This window comes from Callithrix jacchus, chromosome 7 (assembly GCF_049354715.1).
Source record: "Callithrix jacchus isolate 240 chromosome 7, calJac240_pri, whole genome shotgun sequence".
Taxonomy (NCBI): domain Eukaryota; kingdom Metazoa; phylum Chordata; class Mammalia; order Primates; family Cebidae; genus Callithrix; species Callithrix jacchus.
Genome location: NC_133508.1, coordinates 144,738,549 through 144,757,579, shown reverse-complemented (window position 1 = coordinate 144,757,579; position 19,031 = coordinate 144,738,549). Strand labels below are relative to the sequence as shown.

General features: G+C 34.8%; 1 protein-coding gene across 14 annotated transcripts in view; it reads left to right on the top strand.

The window, feature by feature from the left end:
* LOC108592676 (putative uncharacterized protein CCDC28A-AS1) overlaps window positions 1–19,031 on the top strand; it is a 144,694-nt gene that overhangs the window by 73,132 nt on the left and 52,531 nt on the right. For 5 of the 14 annotated variants that reach the window (XM_078332633.1, XM_078332630.1, XM_078332631.1 and 2 more), the window contains exons 3-4: window positions 1,787–1,822; window positions 4,561–4,678. In XM_078332633.1, the coding sequence (XP_078188759.1) occupies window positions 1,787–1,822; window positions 4,561–4,678 (154 nt within the window). Of the gene's footprint in view, window positions 1–1,786; window positions 1,823–4,560; window positions 4,679–4,936; window positions 4,970–6,633; window positions 7,010–9,415; window positions 9,568–12,874; window positions 13,004–19,031 lie in introns of those variants that run through there. The other 9 variants (XM_078332642.1, XM_078332635.1, XM_078332644.1 and 6 more) reach the window with 5 other exon arrangements.

The window sequence follows — 19,031 nt, the reverse complement described above, 5'->3', positions numbered from 1 at the left end:
CTGGTGTCCAGACTTTTGTGATTTGTGTCATATTCTTCACCAGTTTTTAAAGCCTCACCCATCATAGAGTATATTATTTAATATTTTATTCACCAATTTTGATCAATAATATTTCCCATCCCCCATTGTAGACTATAGACTGTCTTTTTCACACTTAAATCTGTAAAATTAAGAGAAGAGCATGAGAATGAGGAAGATGTTCGCATCTGGGAAGGAGGAGATTTCAAAAGCAAAAGAAGACAAAAAATATATCTAACTTAAAACGCTCTCTAAGTTCAAGGAAACAGTCCTTTTAATTGTTACTGATACTGTTGACACAGATAACAAATAATATATTATTTCTGTCCTTCAAAAAATCGAGCAGTCTAAAATAATAAAGCCTGATTGAAAAATCCACATGCAGAAAAATCCCAATGGCTGCTCTGAGTGCTCTAGCTAGTTCAAGCTGAAATTTTTAGTATGCAGTTTGCATTTGCGTTCATGCTCCAGTGCATTCAAATTTCAGTATTATTCAGTTTCCTGAGGAACCCAAATATGAACAACCTTAATAAACAATATTTTCCTCCACGTCCTATATGAGCATTTAAGGTTATTGCTCTCTATTGCTTTTGCTGTAGCGTGAGATCATCAGAAGGATAATCGGATATGTAATGAACTGATCTTGACTTCTTCTTCAACTGACTTTAAAAAGAAACCATTTTTGGTGGGTCTCGGATAGATTCTCTTTTAATTTGTCTGCTTTTCTTGTGTATTTTATTCCTTTTTGCTTGTGCAGCGAAGGGACTGAATATTGATGACTGAAAGTTTGGATTTTTTTCCAGACATGTATTTCGGGACAAGTTCTCAGTCCCTTGGCACTAATACCTTCCTACCACCCATCCTGCCCTCTCCTCCCCTCAGTATGACCAACATACACCTCCTCTTTCTCCCTTAGGTAGTGGGAAGAGTGGGAGTTCTTTTGACAATCTCTACGAATTTAAGTATTTATAGAAAGTTTCTGGGTAGACATAGATAAAGCCTAGGAAGTTTATTAAGGATAATAAAATTAGTTTCTTTACAATTTTTTAAAAATAAAATATTCTTAAACCGTTTCTGAGCCATTCTATCATTAAATTTGCCTCTGTCTTGAAACTCTCCTTAATAATCAATTCTCATGCAACTTCCTTTTTCCCGTTGACAGCAGAAAGCATTTTATTCACATGAGTTTTCCTGGTATAAAGATTTGCAACTCACAGTAGTCTCCTTTCTCTTTTCTACATCCCAATATTCATTTAAGGATCCTGATTCTTAGAGTTTCTACTTTCATATTCCCTTGCCATATTATTCTCAGTATGGTGAAGCTTTGAAAGGCAAGTTAGAAGTTCTAGAAGTTACTGGATTAACTTTGATTAGTTGATAACCTCTTCTTATTCATAAAACACATGTATAATAACTAGAAATCAACTGATCTATACATTTTCTTGGACAAGTAAGTATAACTAAATTTAGAGAAACAGTGCTGGGTAAATAGTGCATAAAAGAATTGCAAAGAAAGGGATTCTTGTTATTTAATTGGCTTGAATTAAAGAAAAATATAGCCTTTTCAAACTTTATAACATGATTAGCTTAAAAAGAACTTCCTGCTGAATAGTGTAAGATATTTTTTCAAAATGTACTTCAATAATAATAGTAATTTTTCAGCAGTCCTAAGAGTGTAGGTAAAATATAGGTATAATTATATGCTTTTTTTTCTTAAAAAGTAAAGTACTCTCTTTTATGACTCCTCAATTCTTTCACTCTCTTGTAGGTCCAAGTTCAGTTCTATATTAGGCATAAAACTCCTGTAAGTATTTCATATCTCAACAGTTTCTATCTCTGAACTGTTCTTTAAATATTTCATATAACTTATGACATTTATTCTAATACTTTCTTATACACAATGTTGTTATTATTCTCTATATTTAATTTTTTTAAAAAGTCCTTCATCTTCTAAACTGAATTGTAATTTACTGGAAAAAAAGATTGCATAGTCTCATTTACTCTTGAAGTTTTATCTACTAATGGAGAATAAGTCTTAACAAATGATTCAAGACTTAGCTTGCTCTGCAGTTCTTTTGCATTGGAATGTATAAACATTACTGTAGGCTCAGTTCATATTAGTCTACTTAAGTAAACAAGAAACAGTTAATTATGATCAGTTTCTCAAACTTACATACTATTTCCATCAAAAAAAGAACTTTGTTTTGACAGGTATAACATTCAATGTAATCCACTGTAGTATCAAAGCATAAAAATTGTTGTGTTATGGAAAGGGAAGCAATAACTAAGGTTTTACAATAAACACATTTTACATTTTACAGTGCTATATTTTTCAAAAATGTTTTATGTGCCTTTTGAAGGTAAAAACAAAATATATTTTCACGTTATAACATCATTTAATAATTAATATTAGATTTTAATTGGAGTTCTTTGAGAAACAATAAGGCATGGTGGAAATATTAGAATCAGAGTGCCAAAGTTTGAATCTTGACCCCACCACTTGCAAGCTCTGTGACCTTTGTCAAGTTACTTAAGCTGTGTCTCACTTTCTTCATCTGTAAAACAGGAATGATTACAATAATTGGTCATAATATATTAATACCTATAATGCATTTAAAGTCAGTCCTGGAACTTCATTAGCACTGAACAAGTTTCTGCTTATATTATTATTTGGGGAAATTTTTCAATGTATTGTCATTTTTTGTGGTATTCAGATTTATTATCTAAAATATACTATAAGAAATGGATTTACTGTTGTTGATAAAATAGTTTTATTTCTCTAAGTGTGATGCAAGAAACATAGGTAAGATATAACCACAGTGTCTTAAACTTCCCTGTAAACTCTACTTCACTAAATACATCAGGCTATTCATTATTATGTGCTCAATAAATACCTACTTATTTTAAATTAACTGCATAGCTGAGTTCCTATTGCTAGATAAGTGTTAAAATTTAGTCTCTTTAAATTTATTTTGCTTGCTTAAGTGGCAGGCTTTTTTTTGGTCAATTGAAATGTACACACAAAAGTTATATATGTATATATATATGTACATATATGTATCTTCTTTAGTCTCATATATATGACTAAAAATATGTTTTATAAAAAGTATAAATCTCTCCAATACTACTCTCTATTCCTCTTATAAGCATCCTTATAATCCCATTTTCCAGGTTTGCTACATATTCCCCCTAGTTTTTTATATGCCATGTAAGCACAGCTATGTGTTCATATATATGAATACACAGGATGTTTTTGCTCATAAAATTGAGATTTGCCATGCATAATGATTTTCTATTGTGTTTTTTCATATCACATTCATCTTATTTGATTAATATATATAGACTTCACCTTATTCTTTTCTAATTTTTTGTGAAAATTGAGAAGCATGTAAAATCTTATGTACAATTATATATGTAGCCATATAGTGAATTCACACATCCATTACTCAGCTTAAGAAGAACATTGCCAGTATGTCAGAAACCCTATCTAATAGCTACCATAGTGTTCCAGTTTATGTCTGTACCTTAATTCATTTCACAATCACTTATCAATAGATGTTTAAGTTGCTCCTAATATTTTGCAGTTACTAATAATGCTGTAATGAACATCCCCTATTTTACTTTTACATTATCTTGTAACCATGCCTACAGGACAGATTCTTAGAAGTGAGATTTGTAGGTCACAGAATGTATATTTTTCAGATTTGAACAGGAAAAATAAATTATCCTATAAAAATTTGTATGAATTTATATATCTACCACCAATATAACAGAGTTTGTTTCCTCAGACACAGCGTATATTCAACAGTTGTTTTCAATATTTTTAATTTTTCTAATCTGGTTATAAAAAATATTTATTTTAATTTGTATTTCTTAGCTGATTGAAGTTTAGCACAATTTCATGTATTTATTATGTATTTGTATTTCTTTGATAAATTGCCCATTTATATACAAAACCCATTGAAACTATAGAATTTGTTTATAATTCCTTACTAATGTATAGTAAATATTTATAAAACAGATATATAAATCCTTTGTCTGTTATATGTCACATGGATTTTCTTCTGGTATTAAAGTTTTTTTATGTATCATTGAATGCATAAAGGTACAGATACTGTAAGGTTCAAGAATTAGTATTTAATAAGCTACGTCTCACACATATTTCCTCACAGTATTTTAACCTCTTACAGAAAGGTCATTTAAAGCAGCTGGATTACTGAATCTAAAATTGCAATTGCCATTTTGGTTTCCATTTGTGGATATGCATCTATAAATCAAGTCATTTGTGCTTAATTTTTTTCATTCTCACGGACAGAGTGTTAAATTCCTAAGAACCCTGTAGTCTTAGGGGCCCATTTTAGAGGTGTGTATCTAGTTTTCCAAAGAGGCATTTATATCTATATCAAATGAATCATTACAGGAAAGCTATCTATTCTTCAATAAAGATGCAATTACACTAGTTTAGCATTAAATGAATTCTCAAGACCTGAAATCACCTTTCTTAAAAAAGGTGTCTGTTGTTGTTGTTGTTGTTTTTGACAGAGTCTCACTCTGTCACCCAAGCTGGAGTGCAGTGGCATGATCTTGGTCCACCGCAATCTTCGCCTCCCGGATTCAAACAACTCTTGTGCCTCAGCCTCTGGAGTAGCTAGGATTACAGGTGAGTGCCACCACACTGGCTAATTTATTTTTATTTTTTGAGTTTTTAGTAGAGACAGGGTTTCACCATGTTGGCCAGGCTGGTTTCAACTCAAGATCTCAGGTGATCTGCCTGCCTTGACCTCCCAAAATGCTGGGGTTACAGGCATGAGCCACGGTGCCCGACCTTAACAAAGTTTCCTATATGTTCCTCTAGTGTGTCTCTTGGTACATTTCTAGAGTTTTTTATGTTTGTTTCTGGTATTTGTTTTATTTCTAGATTTTGTCGTGAAAGAAACTTTGTGATAGAAAGGTGAGAAAATCCTAGAAAAACTGATAATCTATTAAATAATACATTGGACATTTTATATATTGGTAGTATAAAAGAATAATTGCTCTCTATATAGAGAAAACTATGCTTAACATTATTTTTACAAGCAAAGAACACGCTTTTCAAAAGTTATTAGATTAAAATCATAGCTAATTTTTTAGGAACATGTCTATTGATATTCTGTAAATAGAACACATATTGTGTCACTTGAATTTTTTTAATTTGCTATTTTCTAGTTTGAGTTAAAAATTTTTGGTTTAGTATCTACAGGAAAAAATGAAAGAATAGCATGTTTTGAGAAACAGGAAAATCTGATCTATACTTTCTAAAGACCGTAACATGCTTCACGGTCTAATTTACCTTTAAATATATTTAGTACATTTAATGTATTTTAATGTTTAATATGTTAGAAACTAAATATATTCTATTTTTTTCATTCTCCGCTAATTGTATCCTGCTTGTTGTTTAATTCATATGCATGAAGTAACTAAATGTTGGCAAGAGCTTTTAGCTGGGCTCAGCTTTTAGTAAGCCAAAAGATTTTGAAAGAAGATGGGCATTCTTTAGCTTCTAAAATGTTGACTCTGGATTTAGCAGCCACTAAGTAATAATAGACTACCCACTGACTCAAAGGTCAGAACCACAGACTGATTAGGACATCATGATTATGTGAAGAAAGAAACATTGGGTTATCTAGTGCCAAGTTTGAATCGGATTGTGTTCTGTGACCTACTTTCCTTAGATCAGTTTGCTGTCTGTGGATAGAACATGTAGCAGTATTCTCTGGAGACTATTAACAGTTATTATTCAAAATTTAAAGGTTTTAAATAAGTCACATATTAATTATCGTAGCCTGCTCAGCAGTATTACTGATGTGGTTAATTTGTTTGAACTATGTGATATAAAGAATATTATGATATACCAAAGTAAAGGCAAGCAATGTTGCTGGAAGACTTGATGTAGGCAAATATTATAAACTTTACGACTACATATGTAGGTTACAGTGTTACATTGTTGATAGATACATATTTAATAACAGTTTTAGTCACATACATAAAATTCATCCTTTTAACATGTATAATTCAGTGGTTTTTAGTATATTCACAGAGTTATACAACCATCATCACTATTTAGTTTCAGAATATTTTTATCAGTCCAGAAACAAGCCCCATGCCATTAGCAGTTACTTGCCAAAGTCAGTTCTTTGGACTAATCGGCAAAATTGTTAAGCCCCTGACTAGATTGACCAAGGGAAAAAAAAAGAGAGAAAAATACAAAGAACAGAAGCACACTTGAAAAAGATGAGAGAATACTTTCATTATATTATCATAAACAACTTTGTCAATAAATTGGAAAACTTAGATGAAATTTCAAATGGACAAGTTCCTAGGAAAACATAATAAAGGCAAAGAAAAAGACAAAACCTGAATAGTAACCATTCTAATAACTATTACGGAAAGTGAATTCATGTTCAAAATCCTTTCCACAAAGAAAAGTCCAGATCCAGATAACTTTATCAGTGAATTGTATCAAAAATTTGAAGAAAAGATGACTCTTCTATTAAAATCTATTCTGATAGATTAGGATTTGTTCTAGCACAAATTCTTCCATAAAATACAAAGTAAGCAACTTTCTTTCTGTTTCAGAAGACCGGCATAGCCTTGTCACCAAAATTCAAGGATACTATGAGAAGAGAAAATTATGAGTGAAACATGTTATTATCTCAATGATGCAGAAAAAGCATTTGATAAAATATAACATCATTTTTTTGATAAACGGAAAAATCATAACTAGGAATATAAAGGAACTTCATTAATCTAATAAGGGTCTCTACAAAGAAACAATTAGCAAATATAATATCTAATGGAGATATGCCAAAAGCTTTATCAATATCTAGAGGAAGGCAAAGATAATGGCTATCACACTTATGTTCAGCCTTGTTCTAGAGGCCTCAGCAAGTGCAATAGGGTGAAAAAATACACAGATTGGACAGGAATAAATAAAATTGTCATTATTGGTGAATATGATTGTATTGAATGAAAATTCAAAAGCATCTACAGATAAATTATTGGAAATAGCAAAACCGGTGACTAGAAGGTCAGTATTAAGCAAACAACTGCCAATCTTAAATCTGTACTTAGGTATCTCAGAGTCATCTCAAACTTAACAAGGACCCAAACATTTGTGTTTTTTTTTTTTTTCATCACAAACCTCTCTCCCCTTTATCCCAATGTCTCTGTTAGTGGCAACACTATTTACCCAGTTACTTAAGCCGGAATTAAAGGGTCAGACTGCTTCTAGCCTATGTACTGCCTTTGTACAAACTATAAAAATGTACTCCTTGTAATTAGGGGTAGCCCCATGCCAGGGGACATGACTTGGAGAACCAAGTGTGAGCTGGATTGCAGCTCCTATTTGCCTTTCTCAGTTAAGTGCTCTTATGCAGTGAACATGCTGCACTACTGTATATGGATGCTCTACCTTGATCTTCCTCTTTTCCCTAAATGCAGTTAAATCACAGATACTGCCAGGCTTATCTCCAAAATATATCTTGAAACCACTCTCTTTTCTTCTTTGCTCCCAACTTAGTTCAGGCCACCATCATCTTTCATCCTCACTACTATATAACACCATTCTAAGTGTTCTAACTGATCGCTCCATTTCTGTTCCTGCTCCCTCAATTTCCCTAGCAGATGAAGTGATTATCTTTAGACATAAGTGCAATAACATTCCTCTCCTGCTGAAATTCTTTAATGGGTTCCCATTTAACTTCGTAAAAAGTCTCGGCTCTTTACTCTGAGCCACAAGGCCGGGCATGTTCTGATCCTGTGTTTCTCGCCTCCTCTGTGCCACTGCCTCTTTGCTCTTCTGCTCCAGCTGTGTTAATCTTATTTCAGTTTAATTAACACACCAAAGATCTTTCCTGCCTCAGGCTTTTGCACATGCTGGTCCCTTTTTGTGAATAATAAAAATAATATTATAATAATAACTAGTATTTGTTTTGCTCATGCTATGTGCCATGTACTGTTGGAAGTACCCTACAAACATTAACACATTTTATCTTTAGAACAGTGGTATGGAATAGGTAATACTGCACTCCACATTTCACAGATGAGGAAACAAAGGCACAGGGAGGTTAAATAAGTTGTCCAAGGTCTCACAACTTGTAATCAGCGAAACCAGAATGAGCTTCTTCACATTCTTTGTACAGCAGCCTCTTCTCATCCTCCAAGTCTCAGCATATTAGTCCTGTACCTGGGGAGGCCTTTCCTGACCACTGTATCCAGGATAGGTCCCACTGTTAGTCACTGTCTCAGCCTGTGTCCTTCATAGTGTGGACTACAACTTACTGTTATAATTTTTATCTTTTTTCCCATCTTCCCCACGAAAATATAAGTTCCATGAAGACAGAAATGTAATATACAAGCATCAATATGCTAAACACTTTAAAATGTAAAATGATGAATGAGAACACCTTTTCAACACCTAGCACATTACTTCAGATGCAATAACCACTCAATAAATGTTCACTGAATTTATAAGAGTTTTATCCCTTTCCTATTCAGACACTCACCTGAAGAAAAATAAATCTTTTATAATTTAAAACAAAATTTAAAAAACGCTACTAAAATTACTCTTCAATCAGCTTAACACGTTTTACTAGAAACATCCTACCTATGCCTGACTCACTGTAAAGAGTATAAACCAGACAGGAAGCAATGTGTCTTGCTGTGAATTAAAGATAAGCTAATAAAATTATCTTTTTAAAAAAACTCACTGTTGTGATCTTATTCCGATTCTGAGTTACATTCCATGGGTTTAGCAGCAATCATTACTTTAACTGTAGATTTACTTAGGAAATAAAGAGTATTTTCTTATTGATTGAAAGAATTTATTCTGATGTTCAGCTAGGTTTCTTATCAAGCGTGGCAGAAACTAATTGGTTAATTGAAGTACAGGGACTTACTTGAGAAGGTTTCAGGGTCACAGAACTTAGAGGAGACTGAAGCATGAATGGCTTGGAAATAGGCAGGAACCAAAAGGCCACCAGGGCCAAAAAGCATGAAGTAGCACTGGAGTTACTGCCTCCTCACTGGATGGCCTGCTCAGGTGCCACCACCACTGCTGCCAGTCCTCCAGTGCTTGCGTCAGTCATGCATACGAAATGCCATGAGAACCATCTGACTCACCTCACTCATGTGCTGGGCTGCCCAAGTCTTAATTCTCACTTTAAGACTACACAGTTAATTCCCCAAAAAACTGGTGAAGGGTCTTTTACATAGGGAAAAGCAGAAACATATGTTTTCATCTTTTAAAAATAATTTTGAATTTTGTTAATGGCATAGGTTTTACCCAAGCATACAGCTCACAACATTCATTACAAGGGACTTTACTCTTACTTTAGTCAAAACTCTTATTTTGAATTAGGTATTAAACAAGAAATAAAAGTGGGTGTTGTCATTGAAGAGTGAAATTTTAATATATGATGAACCTTTGTGAATAAGCCATGTGTGAAACAGCCTTGTCGGAATCAAAAGGTAAGACTGCCGTCCACATTCTTTGCAGAACTAGAGAGGAGTGTTGCATTCTGGTCATGATCCAGCTATATTTTCAGTTACCCGAATAGCCTCTTCACATCCATGCATTTAATTCTGAGTTTGAGCTCAAGCTCAACGTGTTTACAACTGAACTTATCTCTTCCACAAGTGCTACTTCTCCTATTCTCCCAATATTGATAAATGTACTACTATCCAATCTAGTCACGTAATCCAGAAACTCAGGATTCATAGATGACCATTCTATATTTCACCCTACACATGCTGTCATACCACTACATTCTGTTAATTCTTCCTCCATCTTGCTTTTTGAATGTGGGCCTTCCTCCCTTCCCTTTTGCCAGTACCTTGGTTCAAATTCATGGTGTCTGTATTTCTCACCACCCAACTTATCTTGCAGTTTAGCTTAATTTTAGTAGATCCCATTGTTGCCAGTAAGCTGGTTCAGGTTCTTGTTTTTGCTTCACAAAATAATTTTGGAATGAGTCCAAAGTAAGAGTAACCAAAGAAGTTTATTGCAAAGCACTTTGAGAGGCAGAATGGGCTGCTCCAAGGAAGAGATAGCAGTTAGTGCCTTAGGAGGAATTTCTCTTATGGGAGAAGTACATACATATTCATAAAATACGAGTGAGGTCAGGTATGTAAAGAAGACCTGCAGCTGGCACATGTGCTCAGTATCTACATGCTTTAACAGGCATCACATGTAACATTAGCAAATAAAATCTCCATCTAGGGTTGTCTTTTTTACTATCAAAATGAGGAAAAGATTACTATGAATATAAGCTAAAACTTGAAACTAGCTGCATATGTGGGATTCTGGAGAAGTCCCTGCCCTTCAACCTCCAGGCAAGAATTTGTAGCTGATAGCTTCTTGGGTTTGGTGCAGACTGACTGGAGACTGGGGAAGCGACATCAGGAATATGGGGCTTCTGTTCTCTTTCCTGGGCCATGCTGGGTACCAGAAACTTGTAGTCATCTGGTGATCTGCTCATATGCTGTATGTTCACTTATCCTGCAAAAGAGTTAGGTGCCGATGCATGAAGGTGCAAGTGAAAAGGACCCACTGAGAAAGGTGCCTGCTGGGCTTCACACAAGGGGACAAGTCCATATGGACTTCTATCGTCACTTATCCTGCCTCAGCACAGGATATCAAGTTTAGGCCATTATTTACAATGTCAGCCATATATCCCATGACTTTTTCCCATTTTACCTGGACTACCTAAATTCTGAATATATCCTGCATTTTCATGTAACTTAGATTTTAATATGCCACTTTTTCGTTAGTTAATCTTTCTTCCTGCTTTAATCCCTTCTGTCCTTATTTGCTTGCTATACTTCTACTCCAACCTTCCAGTCTCAGTTTTATCAAATTTTCCCTGAAGACCTTCCCATATCAACCGCCACCTTCCCCAGTAGACTCAGGCGTTTCCTCTGAGCTCCCATAGCACCTGGACACACTTCCCCAGATCACTTCCATACTCACTATTTATTTATATGTCTGTTCTTCCTTTTGGACTGGGAGCTCCTTGAGTGCTGGGACTTGACTCATTTACACTTGTGTTTTCTCCCCTTACCACATTCGTTTAGTGCCTGGTTCACCATAGGCAAGGAAGCAGTTTTCTTTAATAAATGAATGAAGCATGCATCATTGAATAGAACATGTAGACAAAGATGAGACTGTAGAAGACTTCGGAAGCCAAGCTGAGGGAGTGCCTCTGTACCCTGACTGGGTCCTGCCTTTTACCCAAGGGCCACTCACAATGGAGGAACTTTTTGAAAGCAGCCCTCATTAGTCACAAATTCTAAAACATTCTCCCTTGTGTTCCCCAATTATTATTACCTCATTGTATTGACCTAGAATACAAACTCTGCCTTCTGCTCTCATTTCTACAACAGAACTTGCCTCAAACACCTCACAGTGGATTTGGGCCATTCACTTGTGAGCCTCAGTATTCCTCCTTGCACACAGTTTCTGCTCTCTTCTTCTTGCCATTTTATCTCAAATGACTACACTCTGAGCCAGCGTTTGACCCCTGTACTATGCTTCAGTGTTGGTTCTCATGGTCCACATTGCTTTGGGGGTCAGGGCTAAAGATAGGGAGAGATATATAAGGCAGTGCCATAATAAATGTCAACCTAATTTCATGAAGAAAAATAAAAAAGAGTCATGGGAGAGAGTCCAGAGTACAATCCTGACAATGTTGTCTAAAAGCATCTCTTTGTTTTAATGTCACTTTTCATAGCCTGGTATACACATACCACGTGTCCACACACGCATGCATTCTTCCCTTCATTTCTTTATTTTGGCCTTTGTTGAGCTCTTTCTCATCACCAATCACTATGCCAGGCTCTAGAATAAAATATTTTAGGATAAAGAAATTTCGCCTGCTCTTCCAATTGCTTATAATCTGGGAAGGAGAGATAGTTCCATGAGTAATAATTACAGGGTAATAAATATGTCAATTGAACACAGGCCTAATAGTAACAAAGCAAAGGGAAATGCAGTCGTAAAGGTGACGAGTGCCTGACAAACCAAGAATGTTAAATGCTTCATCCGAGGCTCTCCATAACCTGCCGTTTCCTATCTTTTCCAGCCTTGTTTCTTCATACAGTTAGATGCTCTAAACTCCAACCAAACGTGAGACTGCCATAGAAGGTGCTCCTTATGAAATTGAGCCAGTTTATTTTTGGGATACATTTTCTTATAGTTCCATGAATCACAAAAAGTCTATGGCAACAGCTTGTAATTTCTAGTTTTAAAATTCAAGGTGGCAAAGTAAGGTTGATTTAGTTTGGGAAGGTATTTTCATAGGGTGACTTTGTATTAAATATAGTCAACCTTCTGCTAGCATTATGTATAATGACAATCTAAATGTAGTTTCATAATAATCTAAAATTATGTATAGATTACAATGTATTTTCTGCTTTCCTGCTCTGCTATCTCTCCTAGGAAGGATATCCTATAATTTTGCCCCTTTTTAGGCTAATATCAACAATTAAAATTTAATATTAACATGTATTTTCTCCACATGCCACTGTTGATGTTTCTGATGGATGATAAGGAAGGAAACTGTTCAACAACTAAAATTTGTCTTGCATTATCCTAAATGCATAACCAGATAGATGTTAAATGACACCATTTTTTTCTCATGTGTGTGCAGACAACTTACACAAAAATAGTCTAACTTCTGTACCAAAGAGCTGTGCAGTACATGCAACGGTAGTGTTCACTTGTAGTATATTAGAACCCACCTTTGGGTGGAGTTACGTTACTGCCAACGGATTTAGTTGTGGTTTATTCTAACACTTGCTGCCACTTTGAACAATCAAGGTTGTTTGATCCAATGTTAGAAGACTGCATTTCATGAGAACCAAGACAACATCGACTACAGCTGTCTGGGCCAGCAGCGTGCGTCACACCACAGACAGCCTGCCCAGCCACTTCTTTCCGGTTCCTGTTTTTGTCTGAAAATGGCAAAGTTGGGAATTAAAAATTGGTTGTAAGAGCCCCAAATGTAATTCTTTGTAATCAAATGTAATTGTAAGCAAAAGCACATTTGTCTTTGAAATCAAATATAAACGTGCATACAGCCTTGATTCCTTTTTAAAAGCAGTTTAAATATATCTGATGAAGCAGCACAGTTACACCCTTTTCCTTCTGTACTTTCAACCTTTATCAGAACACCGGCTCTCCAGACTTAGATTACAAGTGTGCTCTGTTTCCCTTTGCCTCAGACGCTTTCCTTGGTAACTAACTGCACTGCTGCTTCTATGCCCTCATTTTAATCTCCTGCTTCAGCAAATGCAATCTGGCCCTGCTCTCAACAAACTGCTTAATCATATCTTGCCCATCTCCCAGTCTCATCAGCCACTTTCAGGTCATCACTTTATCAATCTTTTTGAAGTCTTCAACACCATCTGACTGTTGTTAACTCACAAATATCTTTCAGTCCTTTATTTCCACTCTTAGATTTGTGCTGAGTGTCTTCAGCCCTTTTCTTTCACTTGATAATCTTATTTTCTTGGACACCCTTTTTTTTCAAATGCTAAAATGAACTTGAAAACACAAATGTAATAAATGTTGTGACAATACAAAGAGTACAGTGAACTATCCAGTAAAAAATTAGCTATCTTTCCTTCCTCCCATATGTATACACACATACATTTATATATTTATATTTATATATATGTATATCATGTATTCATACATATATGCGTTTCCATGTATATTTGATACAAAAGTTGGATCATACTAAATACTGTTCTACAACTTACATTTTTCCTTTAGAGAAAATCATGACTATCTTTCCTAATCAATGCATATGAAAACATCTAATTCTTTGAAAGATTGCATGATACCATACTTCTAAATTCTTCATGAACATCTCCATATGTTTATTCCACTAGCTAATCAAGCTCAACAAACAAAACTGCAGGTTATAATTTTCATAATAAACTGTTGCATATCTCTCAGCTGTATTACATATTTTAGTTAATAGTATCACTATCCTTTGATGTAGGTAACTTGAAAATAAGCACTAAAATTTCCCTTAAGTCATGAGCCTGAATTTCTCTTTTAGCAGTGTCCCTTGGGTGTGCCACAGATGCTTCAGGCTCTGCATTTCCCAAATTGAGCCTTCGTTTGGTGGCACCATTCTCATCCTAGTAGTTCAGGCCAAAAATCTGGGAATCAGCTGTTTCACATTCCATGTCCCCGAGTGTGTCCAGTTTTGTCACCTAAATATCTCTTGATTTTGTTCTATTTACTCTATTATTACTGTCTTAAATTGGGATTTCATTATAATTCATCTGACCTGTTGCAGCAGTCTCTTTACCATTCTCCTCTCAATCCCGACCCCTCATCCATTCACCAAGCTTTCATCAATGTGTTTCTCATCGGCCCTGCAGGGCAAATTTGCCAGCTGCCAGGCAGTTTTAAAACCTTCACTGACTCCTATTCACCCACAGAATAAAATTCATGCTCTTTAGCTTGCAACACAAGGACTTTTTATCCCCTACTCAGCTCTACAATTTCATTTCCCATTAGTTTCCAGTCCTCTCTTGCGTTTTATGCTTTTGCAATAGCAAAATGCTTACACACACAGGCACACACATGAACAAAATTTTTTGAGATCTCTACATACTTACAAATACTAATTTCTCTGTGTGAGATGGCCCCCTGGACCTCCTTATCTGGAAAATTCCTCTTTATTTTTCAAAGTCCTACACAACCATTCCTTCTTCAATAAAGTCTTCCCTCACTCTTTCCAGAGAAAATAAAATACTTATCTCTTTACTTTTTGTGAGCATTGTATGCATACTATTGCTATATATGCAGTATTATTGCATATTATTTTACATATTTGCGTTATTATATAAAGTGTCCCCTATAGCTCTTTGATAGTGAGGATCAGATATTACTTCATCTTTGTAGATTTAGCACCTACCACACTTCTGGCACAAAGTAAGTACTCCTTAAATTTTTATTGTGATAAATTACACAGCGTTTTTATTCCTTTGTCTTCCTCAGCAGGTATATCCAACCAGTTAACATCTGTTTACAACGCTACATCCTCAATAGTTTATATTATCTATTTCTCTTTTATTTGTTTTCATCTCCACCACTATTAGCATAATACAAGAATTTATTCTCTTTTATTTATGCATCCAGTGGTATTTGTCAAATATGTGTAGTTTTGGGGAGGCAAAGTTGTGGAAACGTCGCCTGGCCTGAAGAAGCCCATGATAATTACTGAGGGGACAGATAGACAATTATCATTGAAATGACTTCACTGATTTTTCATCCCATAGTTTTCTACTAATCTTATGTCTCCTTCACAACACCTTAGACAAGGATCTTACCATGTTGACCAAGCTGGTCCTAAACTCCTGGGCTCGCATGATCCTCTTGCCTCAGCCTTTTGAGTAGCTGGGATTACAGGCATGTGCATCTATGCCTAGCTTCCCTCGGAGTATTCTTCATGTGGTCAAATTATTTATTTTTGCTCAAAATCCTTTAGTTACCTATTTATTGCAGAATAAAAATTCACCATTTAGACTGGCAGTCAGGACTCTATGCTTTTTATATCCTATTGTACCTTTTCCATTCCTCCTCTACTTCCTGATTTCTTGCCCATTTGTCAAAGGTTAATTAAGATGATACCTTTTCCATAGTCTTCAGGATCCTTTTAGGAATAATGAGCATGTCACCTCTTGTGTTACAACATTAATATGCATCCTGCATTGTGTTATAATTATTTATGTATGTATCTATCTTCATTATAGATTGGGACAAGAAAATGATTTGAGAGGGTTTTTTTGACATCACAAAATGAGTACTAACAGAAATATGGTGGGCTTTGAATTTGAAGCTTACATGTTATTTCATGTAAAGGTTATTCTTTTTTGTGTTATATAGTTCTCAGTGATACTTCTGTCTATGACCTTTATAGAATCAAACACCATGATGGTAAATTTTATTTTATTTATAAAGAATATGATTATTTTACAAAATATCTTCACACCAAATTTAGTTGAATTCTCTAGAATGGATTTTATTGCCCAGAGCCACAGTGGAATTACATAGCAAGGAGCCTTCCTTAATGAAGAGTAATTATTGTACTGTGGTAATCTCAAATGCAAAGTAGTGTTACAATAGGTATATATATTATACTTGCCAAATAAATTAGTACTGCTTACCCTTTTGATTAAAAGATCAAAGATTTTTTAATCATGTCATTGCATATTTTGCATATAATCTACTGAATCCAGTAATAAGTGATAACGAACCTATCATTTATGTAAATGTTCAGAAGCTTGACAATAAAGTAATGAAACTTGAATTAGCTCTTACAGAAGAATGAGGAGTGCAAATACGTAATCTTTGCATATGCATGCAAGGTAGGATGATTCTTTTTTCTCCCAGTTGAGAGCCCTTTCCTGATGCAAAAGTGATTTTACGTTGCTTTTAGACTTTTATTTGATACATTGGCCTGCAGGGCAGATTACTGGAAAGAGTTGTGGTGAAATTCAAGCAGAAACATGGGCAGCCATGGAAGAACTGCATAATAAAGATTAGTTTTCCATGTATATTACAGTTAAAATTAAGTAGTATTTATCTGAATATACTATATTTCCTAGTGTTAGAATTAAATTTTCTTATATGTATTTTATTAAAATATTTTATTTCTATATTTTGTTGAGATGCAATGTGGCTGTTGTAGGAAAAGGAGCATGGAATATAGAGCCAGATAATCAACTGTGACTTTGGGGAAGGTACTTAATAGTCACTTTATTTCAGCTTCTTCATTTATAAATCTTTAGAGGATTGTCGTGAGGATCAAATCAGACAAAATATGTAAAACCTCCAGCACAACTCTTGGCAGCACTTCTTTTCTCTTTCTGTATGTTCTATACATAGACATTTTACTTGAGGGTAAGTTGCCTCTAGCCCTTACATTCTTGAATGCATATTTTCTTAGGAATAGGGATGTTCTCTTATATGAACACAATGGTTACATTCTTCATTAAATTTTATCTTCATGCAATACTTTACTATTTGTATTCCAATTTTTTTTTTAGATTTTGTAAAGACTAGGTCTCACTATGTTGCCTAGCTAGTCTTGATCTCCTGGACTCAAGAGATCCTCCTGCCTTGGCCTCCCAAAGGGCTGGGATTACAGGCATGAGCCGCTGCACCTGGTCTATATTCCAATATTGTCAATTGGTCCAATAACATTCTTGATAGCACTTTTTCCTCTCCAGCAAAGATTCCAGGCTCAGGTCACAAAATTGTATTTAATTGTCATGTTTCTTTAGACTCTTGGAATCTAGAGCTTTTCTACAGCTCTTGTCTTTCATGACATTAGTGTTTTTGAAGAATATAACTTCCTTCCCCGCTTTCATAGAATGTGCCTCATTTAAATGTTTTATTTCACAGATGTAAATTTCATGCCTCAAAGACCTTATCTACTCCTAGATTATAAAAATATTCAAGTATGTTTTTTTCTAGTTCTTGTAATAGTCCATTTTGGAAAATCTTTGATTCATTAACTGATGATCAATAAACAAAATGTGGTCTCTTCATACAAAAGAATATTATTCAGTCACAAAAAGGAATGAGGTACCAATACATACTGTAACATGGATGAACATTAAAAACGTTATGCTAAATGAAACAGGTATACAAAACGTAAAAGTAATGAGTGTCTGTTATAACAATACAGAGAGTACAGTGGATTATTCAGTAAAAAAACAGCTATCTTTTCCTCTTCCCTTATGTATACACACATATGTTTATGTATTTGTATAGTATATATACAAATATATATAGGGCATATATTATGTGATTCCATTTATATGACATATATAGAATAGGTAAATCCATACAGACAGAAAGCAGATAAGTGATTACCAGGGGTTGCTGGGAGGGGAGGAACTGCTTAATGGGTACGGAGTTTCTCTTCGGGGTAATAAGTTTCTGGCTGTGATGATTATATAATACAGTGAATTGTATGTCTTAAAATGCTAAGTATTAGGTTATATCTATTTAGTCACACTGTATAAAAAAATCTTTGGTCCATTTACAGTTGGTTTAATCAGGTAGGAATGAGTTTTCAGTTGTTTGTTTGTTTGTTTTTACCAGCTGACTATCCCATCACCCCAGTGTCTAAATGATTAACCTGTTTTGACCCAGTTATTTGAAATGTCTCTTTTAATCATATGATATGTTCTTATATACACTTGAATCTTTCTCTAGGCATTCTATTCTAGCCCAGAGTTCCAGCCACCTCTCCCTATTCCAAGGCCATATGGTTTTATGCAATGTAGGTTTATATCATACTTTGATATTTTGTAGGACCACTTTCCCTGCTCAATTCTTCACTCCCAGAACTTTTCCTTTTCAGAATTTTCCTGGAAATTCTTCTATGTTTATTATACAATATAAATATTATAATCTCTTATTCAAGTTCCTTGTTAAGGCTTTTTTTTTTTTTTTACATAGAGTTTATTTTTTAGAGTAGTTTTTAGGTTCACAGCAAAACTGAGCAGAAGGTACAGAGATTTCCCATATATCCCCTGCCCTACACATGTGCAGCTTCCTCCATTATCAATAGCCAGCACCATAGTGGTACATTTCTTACATTCAATGAACCTACGGTGACACATCATTATCACCAGGTGTTCATTGTTTATGTTATGTTAGGGCTCACTCTTCATGCTGTACATTCTGTGGATTTTGACAAATGTATAATGATGTATATCTGGCATTGTATTGTCACAATAAACAGTTTCATGGCCCTAAAAATTCTCTGTGCTCTGCCTATTTATTTCTCCCTGCCCTCTAACCCCTGGCAACTGCTGATCTTTTTCCTGTCTCCACAGTTTTGCCTTTTCCAGAATATTATATAGTTGGAATCAGACGTTGTGAAATCTTTTCAGACTGACTTCTTTCACTTGGTAATATGCATTTAAATTTCCTCCATGTC